This window comes from Triturus cristatus, chromosome 2_1 (assembly GCF_964204655.1).
Source record: "Triturus cristatus chromosome 2_1, aTriCri1.1, whole genome shotgun sequence".
Classification (NCBI taxonomy): Eukaryota; Metazoa; Chordata; class Amphibia; order Caudata; family Salamandridae; genus Triturus; species Triturus cristatus.
The window spans coordinates 434,227,404-434,243,132 of NC_140581.1; the positions used below are offsets into that span (position 1 = coordinate 434,227,404).

Here is a 15,729-nt window from a genome sequence, read left to right on the forward strand (position 1 = left end):
GTTGCAGGATGACAATTCTGTTTTTTAGGTCTCGCGCCTAGTGTTGCCGTGCGCAGCGAGAGATTTATTGGGGTAGAGGGATTTTAGGAGAAGGACTTTTGCTCCCGCCCATGCTTTCTATTGGGCAACGTCAAAAACTCTGCCTGCAGACAGCGTGAGCAAGACTCGCTCTCCCAAGGGCTCTTTGATTGGGCATAGAGTAGGGATGACGCTGCCTTCATGCGGACGTCACTGTCCCTCCACCCCGCTGCAGCAGCAGTGAGGCAGCGCCATGCGAGGAAGACTCCCGGGGGACACGGGGCCGTGTGTGTGCCTGCCTGTACAGCGTGTTTCTTGATTTTTAGGACTTGTTCCCTGAATAGAACTATAGCATTATATCCAGATCCTGACGACGTTCCATTCCCTGGCTGACACATTCTGTGACCGTAGGCAAATCCACTTTGTTTCGCTACGTCCGACATACTTAAATCTGTAGGGCCCTCTCGTAGAAGGGTACCAGTTGCTGCTGTGGGTGGTGATGCACCCACCCTGTGCCACAGGGTGTGGGAGCTGGCAGGCAGATGAAGACTTCAACAAACATCTATCATACAGCTCGTGCTCCTTCTGTAGCGCCTAGAGACGGTCTCGCTGCAGAGCTGCACATGACGGATCCACAGTGTCATGCAGTATTTGTGTTTCTGATTCGCATGCTTTGTTTCACAATCTGACTTCTCATTTTGGTTTTGTTTTCTGTTCCGTATCTGCGCGGTCACACTCCTGCGGTAAAGCGACACCATTAACAGCAGGTGTATGTTTCATCATTTTAACCAAATTATGAAGCTTAAAAAGATTACATGGTCCTGCCAGACTTTACGCGATCTGCACTGCACAGACAAAATTCTTCCGCGAGTCCCTTAGTTCAATGAGCCGTGTTACTGGGCTCCGAAACTATAGATTACACTCGGAGAATTGCAACCTGAGCTTCCACCAGCTGAGCTATGTTACTGGACGGGAGGGAGCCGGTGTAGATGGACCTCTGCCTCAAATTTTAGCTAACTTTCTTCACCAAGCTCATGCATCTCACTCTCAATCCTACAAATTCTGAACATCTTTGCCCTTACCTGGTTCCGTGGGGCCCCGACAGGAGGGTGCCCCCACCCCCAATACCTGCACAGAAAGCTCATGTCAATAGTGGGGTCTAGTACAGGTGTAAAACCTGGGGGTGGGGGTGTGCAGATTAAACACAAGTGGCAACCTGACCATGGGCTGCGTTCTCGGTAGGGCCTCACTCTAAAAGGCCGCCTGGACTAGGTCATACACAGGTCTGTAGCCTGTCGAGGGACTGCCTTCCCCACCCATGCTGGCTTTTTAAAGGCAGAGACCTGGTGAGAGGATGGCAACACTCCCCAGGTGGTCTTCTGTTTGGGGGTGCCACCCAAGATTCCTGCACCTTCAGCATGCAATGAAGAAGAGTCCAGCCTGTTGTCAGCGCAGCCTTCCCCTTCCGGAGCTCGGCAGACAGTGAGCAGGGGCGAGCAGGCATCCCTCCAAAACTCACAGCATTAAGTGAGGTTAGAGGTTGGTCTGGGGGTTACACAAAAAGGACTCCTTGCGCTGTGCAAAGGCACTGCATAGTTGTGAAATAATCAGAAAGCAGGCATGAAAAACATTTCAATTCAGATCTAATTAGCAGTCTTTTCTTCCACCGCGTGCTGGGAGTAATAACAAGCATTTGCAGTGCAATAGGTCCCGCAGTTAGGCGAGTTTAAGCTATTGGCATTGTAAATAACAATGCCTTTTTTATTTAGGTTTTTAAAAAGAAAACAAAAATAAGAAACATTGTTATTTGCAATGTCAATGGCTCAAACTCGCGTAACTGTGAGACCTTATTGCATTGCAAATGCTTGTTTTTTTTTTGTGTTTTTTTTTTGTTTTTTGAACGTTCTAGGATTCCAAGACAAGGACATGGTTTCTTAGATTGCAGGGAAAAAACATGTACTCCATTGAAGGCTTCCTAAAGAGGCGTTCTACAAACTGGTGTGTAATCGTTGGTGAGTGCTTCATGCTGTCGTTTGCGCTTTGTGTCTGGAATTGTGATCCTGCCTCGCTTCTCACCAGACCCAGGCTTTATTACCCATGTCCTGGCATCAGGCTTTCACTCCTGGGGGATTATTCGGACACCAGTACTCGCTGCCACCTCATTGGTTTCTTTTCAGTGTATAGGACGGGCAGCAGTGGTGATGATATACACAGCCGTAATGCTTGTGCAATAATTTAGTAATCCCACACAGTACTGCATAATTGGAACTAGGTTTGGCTAGCAACTTGTGCGGGGCAATGAACGTGGGTCCCACGTGGCGAGCTCCACGTGAACCCCGATCCTGCCCTACAGATAACATCTTTTAGTATCGAAGGGGCAGCCCCGGTTGTGAGGTAGCTGCCAGATAGCATTAAAAGCATCAACGATGAGATCCTGTGGTGACGATGCGCCGGCTTCACATACTCGCACACAGCCAACTTTACGATCTGATAGGCCGGCCGCTATTTTTAGGTCACGCCTGGCAAACCCAGCGCGAAAGCGCTGTGGCCAGCGAGATCTATTGTTGCTGACTTGCCTCGGAAGTGCGACAGGAGATGGGCACGCGCAGGGCGATTGGCGCCTGTGTACGCGCACATGAACGCGCACGTCCACGCACGTCCACACACGCAATGTGCACATCTCCTGTCCCCCTTCCGACCACATGCCATCCCCGTTGGAGCGGCCCACTGCAAGACTGGGCCGCTCAGAATGCGAAAAGGGCACTGCCTCGATCAGGCACCAACAATAGTCCACACGGAGCCCCCCAAGCCCTTCTTCACTCGCCGGGCTGCTCTCTTCTGGCGGGGGCTCCTCCTCGCGGCGGCAGCACTTCTCTTGCGGGGCTTCCCTGCACTCCTGGGAGCCCTGCGCTGCCATGGTCAGCCTCGGCCGCCCGCACTTCACCCGGGCCCCCTCCTGGGACCCGGGGCTTCTCTCCACTCCAGCCGCCACCGCGGGGCTCTCCCTTCAGCATGGGAGCCCCACGTTAGCACTGCACGCCGGTTTCTCTTCCTGCCGGAGCAGGCCCTGCCCACATCCCGGGCAAGGGCACCTGACTTCTGGTTTTGCCGAAAAGGGCCGGGTGATTGCGGTAATTGCTTCTGGGCGGCAAGAGGGGTAGGCTCCCTCGAGAGTCAAAATAAATGTAGGGGTGGGCACCCGCTCAAAGGATTTTGTCTGCACTTTAGTACAGTAGGCTTGATATTTGTACAACGTGTGCACGGTCCCATCTACTCTGCAGACCAGCATCAAATGTGTTGGCTCTGCCAATGCTTGTTTGACCTAGGACTGCAAGTCATCCCCGGCCCCAACACCTTTACTGAACATTCAAAGGCATTTCTTGAACGCACATAGGCATGCCTGCATTTTACTCTGTATGCTTGCTGGCTCTTTGGTTAGCCCCCCCAAAATACGCTTTACCCAGACAGTCAAGAATTGGTGCTGGAACAGTAGAATATCTTGACCTCGAGTTTTGGGCACGTTTCTGTGCTTGACTGATTTTCAGCAGAAACATGAAAATACTACTACCTATACCAGTAACAGACATGTGGGTTAGCGCCCTCCGGTACAATATCTGCCACCATGAAAACGCTGCCAAGCCACTACAGAAATGTGCAGCCCCATTAAAAAAAATATATCTATATATTTAAAAAAGTGACCATGGGGAAAGACTTGTTGCAGTGAAAGTAAAGCATGTATGGAACTGGCTGGGTTGGAATGTCATGTGTGGAAATTGCAACTGACCAGTTAGGAATGGTTTCTACTGCATCCAGTTAAGCTACTTAGTCTATGAAACCCAGCACAATATATATGTCTGGGGGAGGGGTGTTTTACGGGTTATAAATACCAGCTGAAAACAAGCACACGTTTTTAGTAATTGAACTGGAATTCATGGAAATGTTCTCCATATAGAGGTCTAAGACCTACATACACCCAAGTAGATCAGTCTGAATTTATTAGTATTCCGTAAACTGGCCTTTGCACCTGGGTGTTGATAAATGGGGAAGTCACTCCAATTTCTGGTTAAGTCTCCAAATCGTTTCTCTTTAAAGAAATGCTTCCTTCCTCTTCTAAAAATATCATAGACCAGTGCACTGCCATTAGATTAGCCACAGCATGTGCTCCTAAAGTGGCTTCTCTCTGCCATAGGGCACTACACAGTTCAATCCCACCATGGAGGATTGACAAGGTTCTCAGTAATTGATTTATAAACGGCTGCGTGCATGGTTGTAAAAATGCTCCCATATTTTAACAAGCATTTACAATGCAATAGGTCTTTCATTTGTAAAACTTTAAGCTATTGGCATTGTCAATGACCATGCCTTTTTTTTATCAGTTTTATAAAACAACACATAAATAAAAGGCAGTGTCATTTACAAATGCCAATAGCTCAAACTTTAGCAAATGCGAGACCTATTGCATTGCAATTGCTTGTTTCTCACACCTTTCATCCATCAGTGATAAGGAACCGGCTCGGGTGTCTTGGAAACAAATATCCGAGCTTTAAATTTCCACATGATTTTGCCAGGTACTTACTCTAAAATATCTCTTTCTACCGAGAAGTGGCTCCTCTGAAAGGTGCAGCTGTGCGCGGGTCTCATCTTGCACTTCTGAGCCCTGCTGGCAGCACTTCAATGTCAGGTATGCTGTGGCCTCCACACGCCGCCGTTTCCGTGGTGCCGCGTGGGCCTGCCCATTGGATGCCTCTGCCGGGGTAAAAATAGAGCGGCAGGGAGGCTGCCTGCTTGCTGCGTGACGAGCCGCCATTCGCGCCTCTCTCTCCAGGCTCACAGACCCTGCCTGGCCAGTGCGAGGCCTCCGCTTCTCCGAGACCATGATCACTTTAGGCGAGAAACTGATCCTAGAGTGTGGAAAAGGAATCTGTAAAATGTCCAAGATTCTGAAAGGTGGACTCTCTGCTCCGAAACTGTGCACCGCCTTGCAGCATTCACCAAAGCAAAAAGGCCTTTCCAAAGCAGGTACCCACTCGTGCTTGGCGCTCCGAAGTTTGCCTGGGGACAGCTTGAATGTGCTTTGTTTCATTGTGTCCGTAACTGCTGCTTCCTGCAGTAAGCTAAGGCGCAGAGGGAATCCATTTGTCATGGCTTTAGTTGGGGATGTAGAAGTTCATTCACTTCGACGTTTGCCAGCGGAAAGCTTGTTTCCTGCTAAGCTGCCGTCGTTTCCTGACCAGTTTGTCTGTGTGTGAGGGGGGGCTTCATTCACAGATCCACTTTTAATGCTGTAAATCAGCATTTTTGGTCTCCAACTCGCTAAGGTTTATGGAGTGCCACTCTGCTTGCCAAAGGTGGAAACTGTAAGTTGCACTGCATCTGGATATAAGAAGTTCCTTATTCAAATGCATTGAATTGAAGGATGCAGATGAATTGGATTATGTAACGAGGAAGCCCTATTGTTAATGTGGTCATTGTTTTATTTTTGTAACCTATCTTGGCATGGTGTTTTCAGCACACGCCTGCCCCCAATAAACCAAGCCGATTACATGTCTCATCTGGGTCGTTAGTCCAGCAGTATATTTGCAAGTATTGGAGCAAGTCACCATTTTGGATTCAACCAGGTCAACATAATGCCGCTGTGACTGTATGTAATCTGATTATATTCTTATCTGACTCTACTTGTGCTGTAATCCCAATTGCCTTAGTACAGAACATGTTAAGTTAAATCTTAGTGTAACCACAGAACTTGTAATTGGTTGGAGGGGCGTGTGTAGGGTTTGGTTTTTGTTTGGGCCATTCCTGTCTGTCCTGTTGAATTGAAAGCATTGCTGTTCCAGATATGGCTCCTGACATGATGGTGGACATTGTTGCCTGTTACTACATGAGCTGCTGATATTAATTTTGCACATACGGAGTGTAGCAGGGTTCTGCATAGCTGTTCTCGTTTCTTGTTGCTAGGAGGCCTTATTTGTGTGGAGAGAGTTGTTTTTTTTCTCTATACCTGCAGGATTGGTCGAACGAGATTTGTCGAGTTTATTGGGATTGTCTGTAGGTTTGTGCAGTGAACTGAGGTTTGGGGGCCAAGTGAGTCTCGGTTTGCTGCTTGATTCCAAGTTATGTAAGCAGTGGGACGTGCCAGTTTCAGGCACTTTGGAATCCTAAGGTACCTCTGCTAGTGCAGGCATGCTTTTATTATTAAATGGGGTGAGGCTCTTTTGGGGGTTCCTTTTCCCTATAGTAGGAGCCATTGCTACTTCAGTTGGTTTACATTGTGTTCCTCACTGTGTTTGTAGCTGCAGCGATTCACCCTTTAGAATGATCTTCTTTAAACCATAGTCTAACTTCTTGGTTATCACTGGGCGATAGAGTGCTAATCACTGCACTGTCCTTATTGAATGATAATTGTTAGGGACTGTTAAATTTTGTTTCGCTTTCCTTTTCGGTAACCACAATGCTATCCTTTCCCAGTTTATAGCATTTCTTGGCTTTTTCTCACACAAGCATGAGTACATGTTCCCAGTCCGCCCACTGATGCATGCATACATAATATATTATTTCTTAAGCTTCCGTCCATTTACTTCATCATTAAATCTCCTTGCCATCTCTCTGCTCATTTTCCCTGCCCTTGGTGACATGGTGACTTCTTTCCTGTGTTGATTTGCAGTTTACTCATCTGTTGGGCTAAAGGCATATTGGTATCACAGTTGTGGGTTCACACACTGGTAGCCTTCTAGAAAGAAGGGCCAGATTTCTTGATTGTGATTGGCGTGGCAGGATGAGTACACTTTTCAATTTCTGATCATGCTCTGTTTTTACCATACTCCTTGACACACTATTTAAGTCTGTAAGCATTTATTGCAATTTAACTGTTGATAACGTTATGATTTATATTGCCTGTAAACATAATTTTGTCCCAGCATAAAGGGAGGCTTCTGGCTAATTTATTTAACTTTCCCCAGCTTTATCCTTGGTCATGTATGAGACATTAATTTGGTTAAATGCTGCATCCAATTGCCGTGAAACTGTTTTATTGAAGCAAATCTTTGCTGCAGGAAATATCACTTTTAGCATGTCCACGCAAGATATACAGCAGTGCTATACCTTATCACTGTTGGGACCGCTAGGGTTCTTACTTCTAAGGATTCCGACGCAGTAACAGCATTGCACTTGCAATACGTTCCCAACTCATGATATACGTTTTTGTCCCATGTGACCAAAGTAGAGGTTTTGCACTGGAGCCTGGTGGAGGTGGGGACGTAGGTTGCAGGTTGCAAAGGTGCTGTAGGGTAAACCAACGAGTGCAGCATTTTTGTTAAACTTTGTTGAACTGCATCTCCTTCCTGCTACCCTGTGTTGACTTTGTATTCCCGTGGACAGGCCGTAGCCTCTTCTAGACTGGCACAACATCTTTGCGCTCACTCTGTGCGTCCAGTAAGCCTACAGCAGAGAGGTGTAGCTCGGCCCCAAGTGTCCTCCTTCACCAAAGGCAGCATCTTGCAAAGGTGTCAAGATTTGCAGCACTCCAGTGTTTCTTCGTGTCACTTTATATGCAGCACCTAAGCAAAAACGCTCAAATAGATGAAAGGCTTGCCAGTCTATACCATTTACCTAGAAACCCCGTATGAGGAACACTGCGCACGTCTCTAAACCTTGTAGGACCGATTGCTGGTATCTCTTTGCTTGGGCTTTTCTGATAATACGCAGACAGCCTTTTCCCAGAGTCCTTGCTGGCCACGGTCGGTGCGAGCTCCTGAAATACACGACTCCTCGAAAGCTGCCCTTCATTGGTTCACGCGGCACAGGCGTGGGCCCAGCCCCAAGGGCCGCATCAGTGCATTCATTGTTCGTGGTGCTTCTGCTGTGAGTGTACGGAACGTGTAAAGAGCAGCAATCTTATATTTTAATCGAACCCCTATCAGGACAACCTACAGTGGTGTTTCGCACCATACGGGTGCTTTTTGTTGTTGTGAATAAATGAAGCGTTTGTTCGGGTGAACAGCAAGCTAATATGACAAGTTGCCTGTCGTGTGGTTTGCATGGGTGTTTGGCTCCCTCCCGCGGCCTAATAGGGATACTGCGTTTTTGCAAATGTAGACACAAGTATCAAAAAACAGTTTTCACATTTGCTTAGACTTCACATGAACTAACGATTACACAGTTTATAAATATGAAGCTTCAAGTTGTTTGGAAGTGCACTTGAACATCACGTGATCTAACTTGTTTTATTTTTATTCTACAGCCTTTTCGTTGCTAGATATTACGGAACAGTTTTCGCCCCCTGAGTGTGCACCTGCATTCCTCACCAAACTGTTGGATGCCATTGAAAAGAAAGGTAAATGCACATTGTATCATGTTTTTAGAGTGATTTGCCTTAAAAAGTTAGCTCACTTGATGGTGTTATTTTTTTGTATTATTTGACCAGAACTATTCCACTTTCTAATTGTAATCTGCTGTTCTTTGACATATATCAGAACAGAAGGAGCACCTGCTTTCTTTTTACACAGGAAGATCTTTCCTTATGCGTATTTTGAGAAGTTGCTTGGTGGTTTTTTTACCAATAGATTATTTGGTCCCTGTCCTCCATCCTAACCTCCTGTTACATACAAATTCTCGAGAGCTCGTACCATACTGAGGAGCGTCTTGGTGTAGAGAACTCTGACTTCTCCCACTTTCAGCTGCTTTGGACTATATTTTGTATGCAAGGGTTGCCAGACGAGCAGCCCGCTTCTGAACCCTGACTGCACGGGTGGCCTCCAATCTGAGAGTAGTAATTGACAAGGACCTGCCTTTTTTACAGAACACGTTAAACCCAGCCGTACAGCAGAATTCCGCCTTATACATAGTCAGGAAATCCCCCACCTCCCCTATGCTACGATCTGCTGCTACAAAAGGCATGATGCAAACGCTGGTTCTATCCAGGATAGATTATTATAATGCCTTACTAGTTGGCCTGCCTAAATATCTGACCCTCAGTTTGTAAATGTTTCAAAAGTAGGCCTGGGCGGAAGTGACCAAACACTCTGCGAAGTTCCGCAAGTGGCAGACTGAAGCGCAAACTGCAGCTCGCTCTGGTCTTCCTGCCGCCCAAGTGGACCTTTTACTGGAGCAGCAGCTCGCGCTCACCAACTTACAGTTGGCTCGTGCAGAAAAAACGGTGCTCAGTTTTATGCATTCCGCAAGCAGTGTGAAGTGCAGAAAACTCAGCAAATGGGGTGGAGTTCACCGCCCAGGCCTATTCAAAAGGCAGCTGCTAGTTTGATTTGGGGATTAAGGAGCAGCTCACATATCTCTCTGCACCATCAATCTCCTGACTGGTTGCCAATGCGTAAGAAATACGGCATCTCTGTTTCCATGGTCTAAATTTTTCCTCCATTTAAGATCAACATGTCGATCGCTAGTCAAGACCCAGAGATTTGTGAAATCTAGACGAGGGGGGCAGTCCTTAGTTTAGCCATGGTGACCCTGGAGGCTTGGAGCTGTTTACCTTTGTCTTTACGTTTCCAATCCAATCTTGTGATCAGTAGAAGGCAACTTAAGGCCTTCCTGTTTTCACATAATCTTTAATTGCTGGATTGAGTGATGAACATGTTATTCTTTCCCCTCAGAAGCACCTGGACCCTTCTTTCTAAAGTAGCGGTTTGCACTCTATGTATGGTTCCAATCAATCTTTCTCCTTAGGCAGTCATGAAAGTATGGTGTTGAAATTGTCATTACTTTCCAATTTTCCATGCCCAAATGGAGTGACCACTTGATATAAAAAAAGAATGCACATACAAAATGCAGTGTGTGCAGCTAGTCTTTGTTACTGTCATCAGACTAGTTTCCAGTCTGGGAAAGGCACCCAACCTCATAAAACCAACAATTATCCGAAAGGGAAGCAGCCATTCTTTCCTAATGCGGTCATTGATATCCGTTCTGCCCTTGTCACTCATTGTACCAGTTCTTTATGGGATACCAGGCCTGCACATTTTTCCCTCTGACGAGTCTCTTTAGCGTATGTGAGATGTGTAAGAGTAGTTATGTGTAGTTTCAAATGTGTTTTGTGGCAAGTGTGTGTGGGGTGTTGACAAATGGAAGAAGCATCGTGACTCTGTTGGGTGTATGCTCAGTTTAATTTCTACTTAGTTATTTGGATGTGTGTTCATTGCCTGTGTTATGGTTAGTGTTGTTCGTGACGTGTCTTCTAGTTATAAAGCATGTGTAAGTTGTGACACATCTAAGCCAGTACTGGTCTTGGTGCCTTCTCTGTCTGACAAAGCAAACTTCTGTTAGGCTAATGCTTGAAGTGATGCGCCTCAGTGCTGCCTCGTTGATAGGAAACCGGTCACTACAGTCCTAACACATCGGCATAGAGAGGCTACATGTCCAAACAAGATATGCATGCATGGGCGGCATCTGCGGAAACCAGACTCATTGCATTATTTGGGTGGTCCAACTTCGGTTTTAGTTTTAACATTTGCTTGCTTCAACATTTGAAAATGCCAGATAATATGTTACCCTTCCTTTCACACCAATAAAAAGGAGATGGGTGAAGTGTTGGGAGCTATCCTAAAGTCTGGCTTGCAGCTGTGGTGTCGGAATCCAGCATGCGCCTGGCTTGCAGCTTGTGGTGGTGCAAAGAGTGGCGCGTGCATTGGTGCAGTGTGTGGGGTGGAGTCCTAGGGCTGACGAGACTGTAATGGAAGCCCTACAACGAGTGATGAATGGTGAGAGGTCCGAGATGGCGACCGAGCACCAAGTTCTCTTTGGCTATGGAGGCAGCGCAAGAGGTTCAGCATCAAGGGTCAAAAGACACCGGTAAACCTGGGCTGCGGCTGTGCCAGGGAGAGAGGTGTGGCAATCGGGGTGCTGGGAGACCGTGGCTTGCCAAGGGCTGGGAGGAAAGGTACCAGTGGGTGATGGGCAAACACTGATCTGCGGGTCACTGCATTTGTAACCCACTGCTACAGGCCGGATTTTGGAGCTGGGTACAAAGATAGGCGCACTAAAACTAAAATGTATATAAAATATATGGCTGCTTCCCACGTTCTTGAGGTGGCTCTGGTGGGTGTAAGGGGCGGGGCAGCCGAATGATGATAAACGAAGCTGCCGCTCTGCAGCTGTTGAAGACGTTAAACTTGCCCTGGCTACCTTCTTTGTAACATGCAGACGATTCACAGAAACCAGTTCCAAACCGAACACATCCAGGATTCTCGAGATCCCCTAACGCCATGTCCGCTGTTAGTGCTGAGGGCTCAAAGAAACGAGTTTTGGGCGTTTTTTAACCTCCGTTTTCCGAATTGTCGCACTGACCACGTAGCTCTCAGTTGACATTCGTTTGGAAGGCACGCGGTTATACTTTAACTGCTCTCTACGTGTCACAATCCAAAATGTTTCCTGCAGTTCAGTGCATTTACTTCAAGGCTACGGTTCGCAGACCAGCGTTCAGTGTGAGTGATCGTCGCTGTTGGTTGACAGACTTGGAGCTAAGTGTCCACTGCCCAGTTGAAAATAATTGCAGCTCAAAGCGATCTTCCAGTCTTGGAATGTGATGTGGGTTGTGTGCACTTTACTTAAATTAGCTGTACGTCTTTTGCCTGGGGCGCAGTGCGCTTCGGACAGCATTTCTGCATGGTGTGTATTTGTCACTGTTGATTCAACGCGCCATATCTAAGGCACATAACATGTTGCTTGTTAAAATTAAAAAATAGCGGAGTGCGATGCTTTTGCAGTTTTGGTATTTCACGTCGTTCAGGACATTTCTTATGTTCTGTTATATTATTATTGGTATTTCTAAAAGCTTTTTAATAACCACATCCATTGTATGTTGATGTATTGAGATGTAACAACTGAATGCCAATCGTATTACTAAAAGTTAAATCAAATAACCAATCGCGGGCATATCGTGCGCGCGACAGATCTCTTCAGCAGTCCTCCTACCGAGGATAAGGGCCTGGCTCACTGCTGTTTGTATGGCTCGCAGGTTTGTCTTCTATAGGGCTACCATTATGACAGGATGGTGGGCGGACACTTTGCCTGCGGTGTGCCACTTTGATTATGACGTATTCTTAAAGCGTGTGCCACTTCAAAGTATACAATAATATACTAAAGCCTATTACGACCCTCCGAAGATGACATCTTTTTCTTGGATTTAAACGCACCCAAAAAATGAGATTGCAAAACTGTGGCAGATGTTGATGGGCAAACACTGTCCACTCCTTTCTACCTTGAGTCTCTTTTGTCCCAGTCGTCGATGGTCCTTGATGTAGCAGGGGCGTGGCACCATCAGAATAAGGTAGCATTGTGCTTGGTGACACCATGTACGCATGCGCACCTGCTGACATGTTTGACGAGGGTGTGTGGAAGCAAAAACTCTCCTTCCACACACCTTCGGAGCCCCTGAGGTTAGAACAGTCTGGGCATTGAATGTATGGGAGTTTCCACGCCTACCTCCATTTGCGAAGCTTACTGTGCATCAGTGGACCCCGGGGATCCCAGCTTTTAAGCTGCTGATGGGGACTGGCGTAGGGCTGCAGAGAGATGTTACGGATTCCTGCAAATGTAAACCATGTCCAAGCAGCAGCTACCGGAGTGGGTGCAGTGTAGAATCGAATAGAGGTTGCTTTGCTCGACATAATCTGAGTGGTTATGAAATGGTGAGGGTACCATTGTTTAAGGTACAAAGTAGGGATAAACAGCGGGTAGTGTTGCACGTGGGGCTGCACTGCGTTCCCTACCCAACCCAGCGACAGCAATCTGAGAAGAAAGGGGCATAGGTCGCCGTCTGCTTCCAGCTGCTTACATGGCCGTGTCCCTTGTTTAAACTGAATAATTCGACGCTTGTATTGTTTGATACCGAAAGGTCTTTGAAACCATGTGTTCCTCTTTTATTCTATAGGCTGGGACTCGCCAACACTCTACAGGACGCAGGGGACGACCAGTGTGGCAGAACTGAGACAAGTTCTTGAATGTGGTGAGTACATCTGCTTCTCTATATCTTAAATCTCTAGGCGCTCCCAGCGGGCTGCAGTTCTGACAGTGTTGCATGTTACATTGCTAATTTGTGATTTATTTATGGCCGGGAGGCTGTGGCATTTAAACGCCTGCTCCCTGTCCTTTCCTTGATTTGAAAGGTGATTTTACATGCTGTGCAGTCTGGATTATTGTCGGAAGGTGGCAGTGTTGTGCAGGGATTGGATAGCGGTACCAGCAAGCGACGGCATATCAAGGCTCTTTATGCCATCGTGCTTTTCGCTAGAGAGCTAACGGCACATTCAAAGAAATAGGAACATAAAATGTTCGATGGCGTGAAATTAAAGAAGCAATGTATTTGTTGAAGTAGCGTCACAAAACGGTGGTATGCAAATCGTGACTCATTAAGGTCTCCATTTATTTTGACACTCATTCAGCCGTTATTTCTTTTCGGCCGTTTTCTCCGTAGTTTCCGCGGCTCACTCATGACATTCCGCGTTCGCACGCGAACCGCTCGCAAGACCCATTGCTACTGGTTGGAGTCCTTGCTTCCTGGGTGATAAGAGGCTGAGATTCTGCTGGGTGTCCACTGGGCGCTGCTCTTGCACTGGGTACACGACTCTCCAGGAGCTCGTGTCGTGGGTGACAGAAGGTGCTCGGAAACAGACCTGTCAGCCAGGAGTGCTACATTCCCCCCAGGATGCTGGTTGCTTCTAGTATCTGTGTTGGTACATAATATTTACACCTGCAACACAGACCTGTCAAAGGTCGCGCCACTGCTACACGAGCTTGTAGGCATACAATAGTTTGTCAGCACTGCAGCAAGTGTTTGTTATGTCCACAGTCTAATGACAGATGTGTGCAAGGAAGCCAGCCCTCACCTTGTCCCGGCAGCCACATGGTATCGTTGTTTCATCTCACGTGGCGCTACGTTTTCACCTTGGTCGGGACAAGTGGAATTTGCCTAGAAAGATTTTAAAGTTGTCAGTGAATTAATCTCGAAATTGACAATCTTTCTTAATTAAGTGGAATTATTGTTTTTAGTGTTGGAATTAATCTGGGGTTGTGCTAGTTTACTGGAAGCCAGTACGCCTTAATCTAGTTTGTTAAAGTAGTTAATAAAGTACTCTTTGAAAATACGTATTATTTTCCTCCAGTGCATAAATAAAGATTAAATATTTTTACTTGTCCCAAAAGATGAATTCGAGTCTTTGTTACGGCATGGGTGGAAGCAGCATGCTTTCAATGGGGCCTTGTAAGGACGAGCATGTCTCGGATCGGTTTCTGTGTGTGTTACATGTGTTACAACAGAGCCAGGCAGAACGTTCTCCAGTAAATGGCTCATTTAGCAGCACCACTGTTAATTTACAGACTCCCACACTTCCTCGATAAAACTATACTCCAGAAGGGCCGCAGCAGGAATTGAACATGTTCGCTCTTACCATTAACCTCGAGTGCAGCCGATTGACAAGACTTCTTCTGCTCAAGCCAGGGCACGCCTGTGAAACCAAAGGTGTGGACGTCCACACTTATAACGCAGTGGTTCTTCATCCGTTGACATCTGTGGAGACCCCCACTGAATCTTCAATGGAATCTGGTACCCCCACTGAATCATTTGTGGAAGCCGGTATCCCCGGCCTAAGCAGTTTCGACGATTTGACCTGCAAAACAGTACAAAATACAGAAACTGGCATTCCTCAAACATACACGATGGACTATATTGTTTAATTAAAAAATCTACTTTTTAATTGTAATGGGGCGGTTGGAACTTTCCTAAATGTGGACCATCCGTGTCGTCCATACTGTTTTATGTGATGCACTTTCGGCGCTGCTCCCACGATTCAATCTGAGGGTTCCAACTTTCGTTTTAACCCCCAATATCAAATGCATTCATTTTTACTGGACGTTTTCACATGTTGACATTTTGCTTCTTGATATATCCTTTATTGATCGATTAATATGTAATATTCAAAGCAGTAGACATCACGGACCACAGGTTAAGAACTGCTGGCATAAAGCATTTGTTAGAGTATCTTTGGGATCGACTTTGTGTTCCCAATTATAGTAGAAGCCTAATGGGTTTTGCAAACTTCAGCCGCCTTAGAATCCTCTATAGACCTAAATAGTCAAAGTTGCTGGGATGGCTGTCAGTTTCTAGATGGCTATCCAACTCGTCTTAAGTAAGGAGTTGGCGTTTATTAGAATATGTTCTCGAGTTAATGTACTTAATTAATAATTTGCACACCGGTTATGCAAATACCATCCAAGTGCAAAATTCACAGATGTTCGTTGGTGGTCCCGTTACTCTAGCCTTTTAGTTTCTACAGCTGACGTGTTAATCATTCCTTGTTGTAACGTATTTACACATAACACATTCATTCTAAAGGAACTCTTGACGTATATCACTGTGTCTCTCATCCAACTTTCACTTATTTTATTAGCCTGGAAAGAATGATCGGCTGAGGGTCCCTGCTAGGATCGGGGCTTAGCTATCCGTAGTGAAGCAGGTGCAGCCGCACTGGGGTCCAGGAGTGTGAGTGGCTGACCATTGTTGGTATTAGGGCTCATGGCTCACTTACTACACCACTGGTTGGATTTTGAATTTGATCTTGGGGGTGAAACAAATCTCCAAGTTGAATATTTTGGTCCATTGAGGCACCACACCTGCCTCAGAATGTTAAGTTTATTGTGATTCACAGGTGTGTGTCAAGTCCTTGCATGGGTTTTGGAAGCACAAGTGGTAGCTGTTTTGAAGCCTGGAGT

General features: G+C 46.5%; 1 protein-coding gene across 2 annotated transcripts in view; it reads left to right on the plus strand.

Annotated features, from left to right (window-relative positions):
* The window catches only part of PIK3R1 (phosphoinositide-3-kinase regulatory subunit 1), an 89,770-nt gene that overhangs the window by 46,327 nt on the left and 27,714 nt on the right, over positions 1 to 15,729 (plus strand). Inside the window, exons 1-3 of one of the 2 annotated variants that reach the window (XM_085632095.1) lie at positions 4,781 to 5,037; positions 8,255 to 8,347; positions 12,893 to 12,967. In XM_085632095.1, the coding sequence (XP_085488221.1) occupies positions 4,893 to 5,037; positions 8,255 to 8,347; positions 12,893 to 12,967 (313 nt within the window). In that variant the 5' untranslated portion in view covers positions 4,781 to 4,892. Of the gene's footprint in view, positions 1 to 4,780; positions 5,038 to 8,254; positions 8,348 to 12,892; positions 12,968 to 15,729 lie in introns of those variants that run through there. The other variant, XM_085632088.1, reaches the window with a different exon arrangement.